The sequence below is a fragment of the Pseudochaenichthys georgianus genome, chromosome 8 (genome assembly GCF_902827115.2).
Source record: "Pseudochaenichthys georgianus chromosome 8, fPseGeo1.2, whole genome shotgun sequence".
In the NCBI taxonomy this organism is placed as follows: domain Eukaryota; kingdom Metazoa; phylum Chordata; class Actinopteri; order Perciformes; family Channichthyidae; genus Pseudochaenichthys; species Pseudochaenichthys georgianus.
The window spans coordinates 6,444,311-6,459,567 of NC_047510.2; the positions used below are offsets into that span (position 1 = coordinate 6,444,311).

General features: G+C 40.3%; 1 protein-coding gene across 2 annotated transcripts in view; it reads right to left on the reverse strand.

The window, feature by feature from the left end:
* doc2a (double C2-like domains, alpha) overlaps positions 1-15,257 on the reverse strand; it is a 171,943-nt gene that overhangs the window by 8,185 nt on the left and 148,501 nt on the right. For both annotated transcript variants that reach the window (XM_034089111.2, XM_071203940.1), the window contains exon 8: positions 3,819-4,036. In XM_034089111.2, the coding sequence (XP_033945002.1) occupies positions 3,819-4,036 (218 nt within the window). The remainder of the gene's footprint in view (positions 1-3,818; positions 4,037-15,257) is intronic.

Here is a 15,257-nt window from a genome sequence, read left to right on the forward strand (position 1 = left end):
CAAATGAACAAAATTAGTAGAAGCGGGAGGGCTGAAGCATAGCTTATGGGGAGTAGCCCTCCCGTGCATCATCATTAGCATCAATATAGTAATGGCACATATTTCGTCAAAAACGTATAGAAATTAAGGAGTACAAAAAAATAAAGAAAACTAACGAAAACTGGAAAAAAAATAAAATAAATAAAATAACAGTTAGGGCAAGAAAAAAGTAAATGCATATATAAGCAACACTGGGAATATCAAATACTTGTTAGCTGGAGTAATCTGCAAATATAATTGTTTTTACTTTAGTTTTGAATTTTTGATGACTAGTAATACTTGAAAGGTCTGAGTGAAGTCCATTCCACGTTCTAACTCCGATTATGGATAAGCTGTGTGATTTGATGGTTGTTCTACAGGGCTTGCTATACAACCAGTTAGGATGCCTGGTTGGGTATTTCCTAACTGTGGTTTGGAACTGCTTTTGAATGTTAGTAGGCATTTTGTTATGGTAAATGTTGTGCATAATCAGTACTGTTTTAAGTTTTACTATATCAACAAATTTGAATAGATTGAGTTTTTTGAATATGGGAGTTGTGTGTTCATATTTACCAACACCACAGACTATTCGTAATACTTTTTTTTGGGATGTTATTATTTTTTGTAGATTTGTTGCGTACGTGTTTCCCCATATTTCGGAGCAGTAATAAAGGTAAGGGAGAAATAGACTGTTATAAAGAGTTCTGAGTATTTTTTCCTCGAGAATGTTCTTAGTACGATACAAAATACCTATTATTTTTGACAGTTTAGTTTGTACATAATTTATATGATGCTTCCAGTTGAGTTTTTCATCAACAATGAGTCCTAAAAATGTACATGCACCAACTTTCTCTATCTCAGTATTGCAAATCCGTATAATACAGTCATTTCTACTCTCAGACTTTGTATTGAATAACATGTAATTTGTTTTGGCCACATTAAGGGATAATTTATTAACTGCAAACCAGTTACATAGTATTTCCAATTCTGCATTAACAATTTTAACAAGATCACCAAGATTATGATGGGAGCAGAGAATGGTGGTATCATCGGCAAACAAAATGAATTTTAACATGTCTGAGGTGTTGATAATGTCATTAATATAAATCAGGAACAGTTTTGGACCTAAGATTGATCCTTGAGGGACTCCACATGTTATAGGAAGATTGTTTGATTTCGCCTCGTCTATGTCCACATATTGTAGCCTATTTATCAGATAACTCTTGACCCATTCTTTGGCTTGACCCCTTATGCCATAATGTTCTAATTTGTGAAGCAGTATGGTATGGTTCACAGTATCAAAAGCCTTTTTAAGGTCAATGAATATACCAGCTGTAATCATTTTTTTTCAATGTTGTTGGTAATTTCTTCAACCAATTCAATTACTGCTGAAGAAGTAGAGTGATTTTTCTGAAATCCATATTGGCTGGGGCATAGTATATTAAATTTGCTGAGGAATGACTCCAGACGGTTGTTAAAGAGTTTTTCCAGGATTTTTGAGAATTGTGGTAGTAAAGAAATCGGTCTATAATTATTAAAACTAGATTTATCACCAGATTTGAAAACCGGAATTACCTTCGCGATTTTCATTTCATTGGGAAAAATACCTTGTTGAAACGATTTATTGCATATATTTACTAGGGGGGCTACAATATTTGGTGCAACTTGTTTAACAATATTCATACTAAGTCCAAGATAATCTTTGGACTGTTTACTATGTTGAGTATTAATAATATCAATACTATACAATCATACTATATGATTTTAAATACATTATTATTATTATTTTACATTTTGTCTTTCTTTCTTTGTTATACATTTATATATATCGTGATGTCAACACACTGTGAAAAAAGATGGCATGATTTGAACACATATAATTCAATGATATCATACTCAGTGAGAGTGTGACCCCCTTTTTATTATATATACTTATATATGTATACATGTGCTTCACTTACCAAAAGATGTATGAAGACGGTAATACTTTTGCTTTAACTGCACGTGGCATTAAGCGCTGATGTGTGAAAAAAGATCAGAATATAAACTAATTTGCAAAATAATCAAGATCACTGAGACCATATTGGTTGGTTGGGAGTTGGAAGTGCATGTTATGCTTTGAGTTGTTTTGACGTTTGCTTTTGTCTTAATTGTCCAGGATCTGCAACCACAGAGGCTCCATGAACCTTTGGTGGATGTGCCCCCTGAGACGGTCTAATGAACTTCAGCCTGTGTCCAGCTTTCACAAAGCTTTCACAAAGATCAAACAAAGCCATACTAATTAGAGCGCATGTGGACACTGGACTGGATTTTCTCAAATGCATATTGACCCGTTTTAACGCGACGTGTCGTCTGCACTGAGCCCTGCTGAGACGTTGCTGTGATTTCTAAATGTGGTGAATGTCTGTGATCTCCCTAGACCCCTCAGCTGTCAGCGCGCCCCCCCCCCCCCCCTTCTGGCTCACACTCACTCTGTATTCAGAAGGCGTGAGACAGAAAAAAACGAAAAAAAACCTGGGCTCCTCTTCAAAGCCGGTGTCCCCTCCAGGGAACAAAAGCCAGGAGAAGCCTTTAAATCCTCGACTCTGACACACACTGCTCATTTCCCCCCCACTCATTATCCTTCCTGCTGGGAAACTACGACTGCATCATTGATTAACACAGTTTAAAGATGCCAACACTCTTTCATTTGTCTCAGGAGTGCTGGGTTCCAGAGGTGGAATATAACAAAGTGTATTTAAAGTGATGTATTATACCCGAGTCGTTTGCCCTCCCCTTAATCGATAAGAAAGTGTCAGTTTTGGACAGATTTCTTCCTTTTTGCTTTTTTCCGTGCTGTATGACTCATTTGAGTATCTTCTGAGAATCTCTCAGGTAAACAGATTTAGAGAGGAAATATTATGATCATTTCAAGGTTTCATGTTAGTATTTAGTGTGTCTCCACTGGGACATGTCTCCATGCTTTAATGTTCAGAAAGCTCTTTCTTTTTCTCATACTGCAGCACCTCTTTTCACCCTCCGTCTGAAACCAGAGCCCAGTCTGCTCATGATTGGCTAGCTCTGTTGTGATTGGTCAACACTTAGAGATGTCCCGCCCCTTAGCACCAACAATGTGTTGGAGCACTGGCCAATATAACTGCGAGTGTTACATAGTGATGTCATGATGGTACAGAAGTAAACAAAGGAGTCCAATGGAAGCGTTTCAGGCAGGGGGGGGGGGAGTATTAGGAAAAAATAATATACACTACAAGAAGTACACTTTGAATATAATTACTTGAATGAAGGACTCACAAAGATGTGTTATGCTGGCTACAAAAAGCATGACTGTTGTTGGTCAGCCTGCTCTGACTTGGTGAGATGTTTGCACAAACGATTAGCCTTTTTGGCAGGTACTCTCTGTGCTATTGTTCTTGTTGATTTTCTGTTGGCTGCCATGATTGAATGACTTATGCTGACTACAACCGACAGCTCCTGCTTTACCACAGAGGAATGTAGCAAACACATCGTATTGGCCCTTTGGTTATACCTTTCACATTTTATTTATCAACTTTTCAAAAATCAATTTTCTAAATATCAAAAGAGCAAATGTATCTCTTGTCATTTAAACAGTTTGATATTGTCTTTGACTGCAGATTTACAGCATACTGTGTCTTTGATATCTCTTACTACATGAGCTTTAACAGTATATCAAGTACAGAATAACGCAGTCCTGTATACAGGTTGTGAACCCCCCCTAGAGAAAACTTGTGATTTCAAGCCATATCAATTAAATAGACCTGCAGTGATTCTACAGTTCTTACATTTTGACGTAGGGGTCAGAGAACCCGTTCACATCCATGGCTGCCAGGTGGGCGCAGCGCCTCACGCCCACACAGAGACCTCCGCTGCGACGCCCCTCACCCCCCTCCGCTTCACCTCCGTCCACATCTGGCTCGTCCGAACTGAGCGGAGGCACGAACTGCAGAGAGAGAAGAAGACGGCCTCGCTCCTCCAGGCTGTGCAGCTGCTCGCTCTCCCACTGCGGACAGAGTAATCACATGGTGTGGTCACATGACTAGTAGAGATAGCGAAACACATGGTGATATGAGGGGGGGATGCTATGCCACTTGTTAGTGAAAAATGCATCCCCCCTTGTTAACCTGGTCCCTCTCCATCCCGCGGAGGAAACTTTGTGGAGCAAAAGCAGCATGGCAGCTTTCTGAAGTAACTAACTCATTTGTATTTGACTTTTCTATGAATTTACTGCCAGTTAGGTCTTCTCTGATTTCTATACAATATATAGCATGGGAGAATAACCTTTGTCTGCTTAGTAAAAAGCTGTACAAATGTGTTTGTTTACATTGTTAATCTTAGTGAAGTCATATTAGTTTATTCATTGATTTTAATCACCGTACTTAAATGAGAAAAAATGTGTTGGATTATTTTGAGCCGCTCAGGTTAAGGGTATGCTCATGTTCTGGTTTCGTATTTGTATTTTGTTACATGTTTCCATGCTCTAATGTTCTACATTTCATTGGTTAGCTTGCCGGCTCTGTTGTGATTGGTCAACTGCTTAGAGATACCCCACCCCTTAGCCTATCATGTACAATCTGTTGGAGCACTAGCCACTGGGAAGTGATATATGTCTCTGTCAGATTATTTTGGTTGGATACATTGAGTCGGAAAAGTGAAGTCGGATTAGTTTAATCAGATACATGATAACTTTATTCAAATTAATGTAGTCAGAATAGTTTCGTCAGATACATTTATTTCTTTAATCAGATCTAACCCCTATAGAAACCAGTGTACAGTGTTATGAGTTGGAAGGCTATTATCATGGCTAAACTAAAACAGAGACACTGCCCAGCGATGAGCTTCAAAGACTCAGTATGGCTTCCATTTCAGCAGTGGCGTTTTCTCCCGGAGGCCAAGGGAAGCCAGGCTTCCCCTGTTTTTTCGGATTGTAGTTATAATTTAAATAAATAAATAAAAACACTTTGTTTTGTTGCGATAATTCTACTTTGCTGTGTGTTGCTGCCGGCCTGTCTCTCCCCCATTCTCATTGAGTATTTCACAAAGAGTGAAACAAACAGCGCCCCTCTAGATGTTATGGTGAAACAGTAGATTGCACTCTCTGTTGCGAGAGGAGGCCAGCCGAATCTGGCTTCCCTTGGTGAAAAAAAATGGGGGGATGGGAGGGATTGCCAATCAGATGAGGCTCACGTGATGCCCCTGCCAACCTGTGATTGGTCAGGGCCATGCCAAGGGAAGCCAGAGGCGGCTGGCTTCCCTTGCCTCACAATCCAATCAAATCGCATCAACTTAGTGTTGCAGTGACGCGTCCTAAAATCCGGAAGTAAGCTGCTCTCGGTTTCCCTCATGTTTCCCTCGACAAAAAGCAATGGGATTTCTCCATAGGATTTAGGAAAATAGCTTGAAATAAGGTCAGTGGAAAACGAACCTGTTAGATAAATGCAAGTTTTGTTGAGTCGGATAATATCCACATGTCTACCCTACTTTTATAATTTTCGAATCATAAATCTAATCGATAGAAGATAGATAGCGTCATTGCACCACTCTCACCTCCGTTAGAAAGTAGCAAGCAACTGAAGCAAGTGCAATTATGGAGGGTGGAGATTTGGAGTATTTACTCAAAAATAATTGTACTAAACTTCTGCTACAGCAGCAACAACAAATACAATCTGATGACAGGCCAATGCCCAAACTGGAGCTGTGTACAGCGAGGAAAAAAGGAGCGAATCGGACGTAAAACGTTAAAGGTCTCCTGATTTAGTTTGTGAATGAATGCTTATTAGAGGTTCGGCCGGAGAGTGCGTGCGCGGAGCTGTCGGTTAGATAACAGGCGTGTGTAAGTCCTGCATCTGTATGATACAAATGTGTGTAAAATGATACCGGGTGCTGTAATCACTCATCTGGTTACGTTATTACACTGACCACCACACCCCCGACCCAAAAGAAAGGACGTATTATTGGCTTCCCCTAATTTTTTCCCCACGCCACGCTACTGCATTTCAGATGCTTTTTCTGATGTTTCTGGATGTTTATTAAAGACTCATTGGTGGCAGCAGGACCTGGATCCCTTTAGCGTTAGTTTTCTGCTGGTCTTGCTTCAGTTTTAATTGAATATATTCCATTATTTAAAAATCAACCATCAGAGTCGCCCCCACAGGTGAGGAGACACAGAAATAAGACTCCTCCGAGGATCCACGCTGAGCACATTTATGTTTGTGTGTTAACTTTCTCTGGACTTTCAGCTAATCAAATAGATAGGAAATGGGAAGTAGATATGGGAATGACTTACACTTTATACTCTACTGTTTAGAGTGTGGGAGTCGAGCTCTTTCACTTCAGCTATAATCCCATTTTCTTTCATGTCATCCCACAGAGAGGAGATCAGAGACGCACACACCTCCTCCCGATGGTGTTCATTACAACTCATCCCCCTGCTCCTCTTTTATTTAATCTTCGGGGTCGAGTCTCAGCAGAGGGGAGAAGATCGATAGTTTTAATTCTTCATGTCTCGCCCACTCACTCTTTCTACTCCCTTGTACATTTAGAACTCATGATATAAGAATAATATAGTCATCGCGGCTATGAAAGATATGCTTTGCAGGCTTGGAAAGTAACTGAACACATTCGGTAATCAGGATATACAAATGTATTCCTTTACAGTCAGTGACGTGCAGGTATGAGCTAATGTTGCCCGGGCAACAGCCCGTTTGCCATTTCTGTCTGACCTGCCCCTCTGGAGAGAGCGAGAGTTTTTTTTGTTTTCTATTCTGGCCGAATCAACATGATAAGCCCACATTTAGTATTGTAGCGTCTCACTGCGATAAAAACACAACTTGTCAGCGCTTTCATCTGCCCCCAGTCATGTGACTTTGTTTACAATCTGACAGCTGAAAGCAAAGGAAAGCCCTCCGAGTCCTGCGTCATATGGCTATGGTGATCACACCAAATGACGTTAGAGTAGGGGACAAACCAGGGGAACTTTACTACCTCTTGACACCGTCGGTTATTTATAAAAAAAACACCTAAATATACTTTTTATTGTGCTTTTGTCTTTCTGTGTCTTTTCATCTGCTCCGTGAACTCCCTCAACGGGGCCGCTCACTCTCTTTTCTTGATTGCCCTCTCACGGGAGAACACTTCACTGTCCCGCTTTATTGTAGGATGTCTGCCATGTCTCTACTTTAATTTGACCATCTCTGTTATTAAGTTATGGAATTCAAAATAAATAAGTAATGAAATACCTTACCGTTACTGTGCTCATAAAGAATGATAAGAATAATGCGTATTGAACTGGTTTAATTAATTAGTGAGTTTATTTAAGGTAAGCCCTATTTTATCAGTAGCCATGTCTGCCGAGCAGTTACAATGGTCAAACTACATTCAAACAGAATTGTCCACATTTTTCTTTAATAGTTACTAACATTATATATTTTAATGAGATATGGACCGCAAAAATGTGCCTGAACAACGAATTTAGCAGTTGGACATGAAAGTCAACTGAGTGTCGCTTGCAATGACAGTGTTGTGCTTTTATTACATTACATTACATGTCATTTGTTAGACACTTTTATCCAAAGTGACTCAAATACCTTCAGTACTGTGGACAATCCCCACAGGAGCAATTTTGGGTGAAGTGTCACCAGGGACACAACGACATGCTGACTGCAGTGGGACTCGAACTTGCTATCCCCAGATTTGAAGTCTAACACAGTACACTGAGCCACAGCCAGCCCATTGTATTTTATGAACCTTTTACATTAAAAACAAGGGGGGGGGGGCTTTTTCCAGTTTAGAGCAATAGCCCCTACAAATGTCTGTGCACGTCCCTGTTTACAGTTACATAAAGATGTAATCAGATTGCTGTTGCATTTAAAAATAATTGGGATGAGCAGGATTACAATGCTACAATACATTTGAAAAGATCAATATATTATAGGCAGACGTACTGCCTCAATGTATTCATGGTTTTTATTTCGGCTACTTTCACTCTTCCTTATTTTAAGTAGTTAGACACCTAATGTCACCATAGGCATCATTTAAGATAGGGACGCTGGGGACATGTCCCCCACCACTTTTTGAAATGGCCAATTTTGTGCCGACCTCTTTTGCATTAGGATCATTTATAATACAACATTATACACTGTGAGAGGCTTACTTGCACAAGAGAACATGTAGAGTCTGGAGGACTGTTCACACTTTTTGGATCATTGCTGGTAACCCAAGTGGTGCGACACATTTCTTTGTATTGTTTGCATTGGGCCTTTAATGCAGTAGTGGGGTTTTTTTTAAATCTGAAAACAGTGCCCCCACCACTTTTTCTAACAAAGTGACGCCCATACATGTCATGCTGGAGAGCAGAGCATAGGACCTGAGTTCAGGACTCAGAGTCACTGTAAATAAAAGTCCTTTATTTTAAGTTACAACAGCTACAACAACTATGGGGGGGGGGGGGGAAACACAGGGGCACCAGGTGAACACCATTAGGCATCAAACAGGAGGGGACACACAGGTGGTGAAGACTTAAACCAAATAAAACAGGGAAACGCATCTAATACAAAACGTTTTGCTTTTAATTAAACTAAAACATCATTTGTAAACCTTACTATTCTTTAGGCCTAATTTAAGAGGACACATTTTTTAATATTAAATATCTTGATTTCTTCTTTTTTAAGGTTACATTGTTCTGAAGTCTCACACTTCATTTGGTAATGCAAAAGTAATAAAAAGTGATCAGGTTACATTACTTTTATATTTTGATACTTAGATTAGGTTTCCAGTTAAATATGTTTTACTTGCAAGTCGTAATTGTACAAAAATCAATTTTTTCAAAGTTACCCTCCCAAACCTGGAAATATGACATGATGCAGGACTGTACACTATAGTCGTTATAATTTAACGAAGTAAACACAGGAAAATATAACATTATATTAATAAATAAGTGTTAAAAGTGCCTTTCTGCATGTTGAGTGCTTTTACTTTTGATACTTAAATACATTTTTCTGGTAATACTCTTGTACTTCGACTATATGGTAAAAGCTATTCTATTTTTGGATGAATGCTTTTTAGAAATGCAGTGGGTGTTCAGAAAGCTTCCCACCGTCCTTCACAATCAACCTGCAGTTGAGAAACAAGGAGAAAGGTCATAAAATAAGACGATCGATGGCTTTTAGTCGTCACAGCTCTGCAGGATTTCCCCCCCCCCCCTCCTGCAGATGAACCCCGTCTGCACTGGAGGAGATTTCAGCTCAGCTTATTTTTTACAAAGTCTGCTATTCTGTCGGAAATTAAAGAGATATCTGCACCAACCCACGCTTGGGTAAACATGCAGGAGGAGATGTCATCAGACTGTGGGATTGTGTTCCAGGTGAGGGGCAGACGGACTGCTGACTCCACAGGAAGTTGGAATTTACTGATAAGTGTTGTCTGCCATGTCTGAATATTTACCAAAGATGGAGCCGCCTTTTTAATCAAGGTTCTTTTGTTGACATTATACAGGGTTGCACTAAGAAATACAGAACCAGTAGTGCCTTCCTGCATACCTAGTCCACTTTTGCAACAACAAAAACAATGCTGGATTTTCTGGGCAGATATTATGGCAGCCATCTTTATCATTACAACAACCCCCGCAATCCCACATTTACAAACAAAGAAGCAGTTCATCAGACTGAGCTGCTGTTTGTGTTGTCCAGCCACACACACAAAGAAAAGACCATTATGTAAAACTCCTGTTGCAAGGTCGACAGGCTGAAAACACTGCAGGGATTTCACCGAGAATAAAACACATCCGTCTTGCTTAGACACCTGTAGGTCTGCTGAGGTGAAGGCAGTGCACTGATGAGCTCACAGAGAGTTTAATAAAACACACCAACTGGAAGCAAAACTCTACCTGCGTCACACACAGCTAAACACAGGAATATAAACAGACCTTTCAAAGGGACTAATTGGACCCTGAAGTCTTGTTTTATACAAATGTATACAGACTAAAGCACGCTGCAGGTGAAGGTCAATTTGTTACAAGACTTTATAGGATACAAATTATTTTCGTTCCAAAAGAGTCAAACAGGATTGTGGAGTTATAGGTTGTCCTTGGAGACACAGATTGAAAACAGCAGGCTAAAAACAAACCATTTGAGTGATAGGAAAACCAGTAAATGACAAACAAGTAACACGTTAAGACCATCAAGTATGAAGCAGGTCTAATATCATCATATTCAAATTCGAGTCCAAGTCCAGAATTGATTTCACTTTATTGGCTGTGTATATGAGCCCGAGCCACCACTGAGGCTTGAGTTGTTCTAATATGTAGTTCAGACACTCTGAAGTCTTTAAGGGGTCTACGAGTAGTCCAGAAGAATGAGAAGCTCTTTCATCTCATGGATAGAAGATTAGCATTAAATAGACTATGAACATAGCAGCGTTTAAGGCAACACTGAAGTACTGAGTGTCAAGATAAAGGTCAATATGATCATTTTTGTACGTGGATGTCTTTTGTGCTCTACTCAGTATGCCGTAGTCCCCTATCTGGCGCAGACACATCACGACGAAATCAAGTCAATAAACAACAACAACAACAACAACAACAATCCTCCTGATCCTTTAAGTACATTGGTGGGTCAACCATGTAAGTTTATTCTTGCATATGAATTGTCAGATATACAACATTAAAAATTAGGGGTGTAACGGTATCCGTATTCATCCCGTATCGTCACGGTTCGGACGTCACGGTTCGGCACATGCAGTCACACGGCGAATACGCCTTTTTTTACGAGTGGGAAAAAAGTCTGTCACTCAGGGCAGTATTACACTATATATAATCCAGGGGGCGGTATTGCGCCTAAAAGCCAGCCGCCCGTAAATGACAAATTAAGAACAAGAACAAAACACAACAAAACGAACACAATACATGAAGAAGAAAAGTTAGTAGCTATGGCGAGTTCACACAACACACAGGAGCTAGAAGACCCACCTGCTTCTTTTAAATCAGGTGTGTGGGAACATTTCGGGTTCCCTGTGGACTACAACAATGATGGGGTGCGAGTTGTGGATCGTGTTGGGGAATATTTGTGACCTGCTCCATCGAAATCAGTCGCATTGACCCGAAGACACATTTTGAGTTGTATACACGGTTGGAAAGAGGATATTCCTAGCTTTCTAATGATATCAGGATTGTTTTTGTACTCCAAATATTAAGCGAAATATGTCACATTATATAATGACTGTCACAGAGTCCTCATTTTGAGAAAAAGGCCTTTAAAGTTTCCTCTTCTCTGGAATCCATCGATCTGATTGATTATTAGTGGAGCAAATGATCAAAATACTACGGAGGGAAGATATTTTCGTTTGGAGGGGAAGCTCGCGAGTGTGTGTGTATACGTGTGTGCGTGTGTGTGTTTGTGTATTTTTGCGTTTGTGTGTATTGTGTTTGTTTCCCGGGGAAAACCCTCACGAGAAACACCGGCTGTTGTTGTGCCTGCTGTGGCGTTAAATTACTCCGTTCTCCGCTTGTAATTATGCCGTTACAAGCTTCAAAGTTATATTTATCATCTGAATTTGCCGAAACAAGTTTAATATTCTGAAAGCCAAGACTCTGTTTAATTTAAATCAGATGAAAACAAACTGTAACGGATCCTGCCGTGTTATCTGATTACTATACTCTTACGTTCATAATGTCAGCCGGAGGGAGGGGGGCGGCGCTGCTGGAAGAGCAGAGTGCGAGTGAGAGGTGCCTGTCTTCGTCCCTTCACAAGCTTCAAAAATGTACTTATCGTGTGATTTTGGAAATAAAAGTTTCATATTCTGAAAGCCAAGACTTGGTTTGTTTAAAATCAAACAAAACACCCGAACCCTGAAAAAATAGTTTTTTACGTAAATCCACGTTTATTCTGAAATGAGCCGTTGCGACTTCCGACTGATTTCGATAGAGCGGGTCACATTTTCCAAGGCCCATAACTTTGACCCAGTTTATCAGATTTTATCTTGTTATGCAGCATGTTGATGATGCTCTCGGAACTAGCTAAATACATGGGTCTGGGGTAGAGTTCTTCAGAATTGACGTGGCAACTCTCCCGTGCAGTCAGATCGTGGCTGCTGTGACTTGTGATGTGAATTCTCCGGCCGAAGCTCCAAATAAATCATCAGTGTTTAACATCAAAGCTCCTGCTCTACAGTGTCTCTTTCCTGAGTCGGTGACTCCCACTGCATTGCTGCTACACAGAAGTTTCCCTTACAGATCGGACGAGGACGGTGTGTCGGCGTTGTTCGACAGCGGTGCGGTATGCTAGTGGTAACACGTCAAACATGCTCAATCACATCCAAGTCCGAAGATGCTTTTAATACTTATCCGATTTGTAAATTAGAGGTGAACTGTGCTTTTAGTGCGGATGAGCTTATCACTTTGTTTGATTCGACATGCACACTAATACTGGATTCCGTTGCTCCTTTTACGCTTAGACGCAACAAAGTTCTCTCAGAGCCGTGGCTCAATGATTGTACTCGTGCTTTTTGTCGCGCTTGTAGGCGTGCAGAGAGAAAATGGAAAAAGGACAAACTCCATGTCTCCCTAGAAATCCTTCGTGCTTGCCTTGCTGACTACCAGACGGCAGTCAAAGCAGCCAAAACAGAGTATATTTCTCTGTTAATCTCCAAAAACAGCCATAAACCTCAGGTTCTTTTTAACGTCCTTAACTCGATCATTAATCCCTGTGATGTTTCTCCAATTGTGCCATCGACTACTCTCTGTGATAAGTTTCTTACATTTTTTATTGAAAAAGTATCTGAATTACTGTAGGCTAGCCCACACTAGTGCTACCCCAGATCCTGCTCCCTTTCTGTGCCCTGCTGTCCTCGACCACTTTGAGCCCGTATCCCTCTCTTCTCTCTCGGATGTAGTCAAGCACCTGCGGCCGACAAACTGCACCTTAGACAGCATTCCCTCTCGCTTCCTTAGAGATGTTTTTGAATCAGTTGGAGCAAGTGTTTTATTGCTTGTAAACACCTCTCTTAGCTCAGGATGTGTCCCAGCTGCCTTCAAACATGCCGTGGTTAAGCCACTACTTAAAAAGAAAAATCTCAATCCCTCCATTCTCGCAAATTTCAGGCCCATCTCCCAGCTACCCTTTTTATCTAAAGCCCTGGAGCGAGTAGTCTACACCCAGCTGCAGTCATTTTTAACTACGCATGGCATCCATGAAAAACCTATGCATAGCACTGAAACAGCCCTTTTAAGACTTTTTAATGATCTGCTCTTAGCCACCGATTCAGGCAGCCCAGCTGTTTTGGTGCTGTTAGATTTAACTGCTGCCTTTGACACTGTGGATCATAGTATCCTGTTGTCACGGCTTGAACAGTCCGCAGGCATTACAGGCTCTGCCCTTGCATGGTTCAGGTCTTATTTGACGGACCGTAGCTTTTCAGTGCAGTTAGGTGTTTTCTCCTCTGCCAAAGCCTCTCTTACCTGTGTGGTTCCCCAAGGCTCGATTCTGGGCCCCATCCTTTTTCTATTGTACATACTGCCCCTAGGTTCAATTCTCACAAAACATAATATCCCCTTCCATTGTTATGCTGATGATGTACAGATCTATCTGCCTCTCAATCAAATTGCCAACTCATTACAGCAGTTGAAGGACTGCTTAATAGAGATTAAATCCTGGCTGAGCCAAAACTTCCTCACCCTCAATGAGAGCAAGACCGAGGTCATCTTTTTTGGATCCCAACCAACAGTCTCCCCGGTTGATATTCTGGGCTCCCTCAATAAAAATATCCTCCCCTCTGTTATGAACCTTGGAGTGACCTTCAACAGCGCCTTTAAATTTGATAAGCAGGTTAGCACTGTAGTCAAGACCTGCTTTTTCAAAATACGACTATTGGCTAAGACCAAGTCGTTTTTATCTTTTAAAGACCTAGAAAGGGTTATTAACGCCTTTGTTACCTCGAGACTGGATTACTGCAACGCTCTGTATGTGGGTATGGACCAGGCCTCAATTAGACGCCTCCAGCTAGTTCAGAATGAAGCTGCACGTCTTCTTACTGGCCATAAAAAGCGTGACCATATCACCCCAATTCTGGCTTCATTGCACTGGCTTCCAGTTCGGTTCAGAATAGATTTTAAACTCCTTTTATTTGTTTTCAAAGCCCTAAATGGGCTGGCTCCTGCCTATATAGCCGAACTCCTCCATCGCTACACCCCAGGCAGAGCCTTAAGGTCGGCTGATCAGCTGCTGTTGATAGTGCCTAAGATCAGGCTTAAAACCCGAGGGCATCGAGCTTTCGCAGCGGCTGGCCCTAGGCTCTGGAATACTTTGCCCCTCCATGTGAGGTCGGCCCAGACCCTGGGGGTTTTTAAATCAACACTTAAAACTCACTTTTTCTCTCTGGCTTTTGTTTAATTATCTATTTATTCATTTATTTAGTTATTTATTTATTCATTTAGTTCTTTATTTTAATATTTATATAACATAACATAGGATTTCATAAAGTATTTTTAAAATAGTTTATACATTATTCGAATATAGGAATAGTAGATAGGATTACTTCAAATATAGTACCTTATATTTCATATTTTTTCACAAGATTACGTTTAACAATGCACAAGTCAAGACCTAGATGAAGGCTGACAAGTCCCAAGTCAAGACTTTAAGAAGCTTATTTTCTTAAATCTGGCTCCGTGGCTGCTCCCACCCTCTGGAACTCACTACCCCAACCCATCAGAGACTCTTCCTCCCTCAACACAAAACCCACCTGTTCAACACTGCATTCAAACTCTGACCACCCCCACCCTCATATTTTCTGTTTTGTTTATCTCTTTATGAAAAATCTCTCTGTCAAAGCGTCTTTGAGTTTTTAGAAAAGCGCTATATAAGTGTCATGTATTATTATTATTATTATTATTATTATAATTATTATTATTATTATTATTATTATTATTATTATTAATAAACGTCTTTGATCCACACACATATATATATAAAATAGCCTGCAGCCATCAATTATAAAGCATGGTTTAACATGCAACACACTAAGCCTGTAGCATCGACCCTGATGAATAAATGATATCTCAAATTACCTGCAAATACCCTTTCAACATCCACTGCTGGAGATCTTTGGTCACACGAGAGAAAAACATCTGATTATTTTTCCCAAAAATTTGCTTTTTCTTCTATTAAAACCAATAGGTTAGGGATTAATTCATTAATCCATCTTAAATTATCCTCACTGTTTTAGAAATGTTG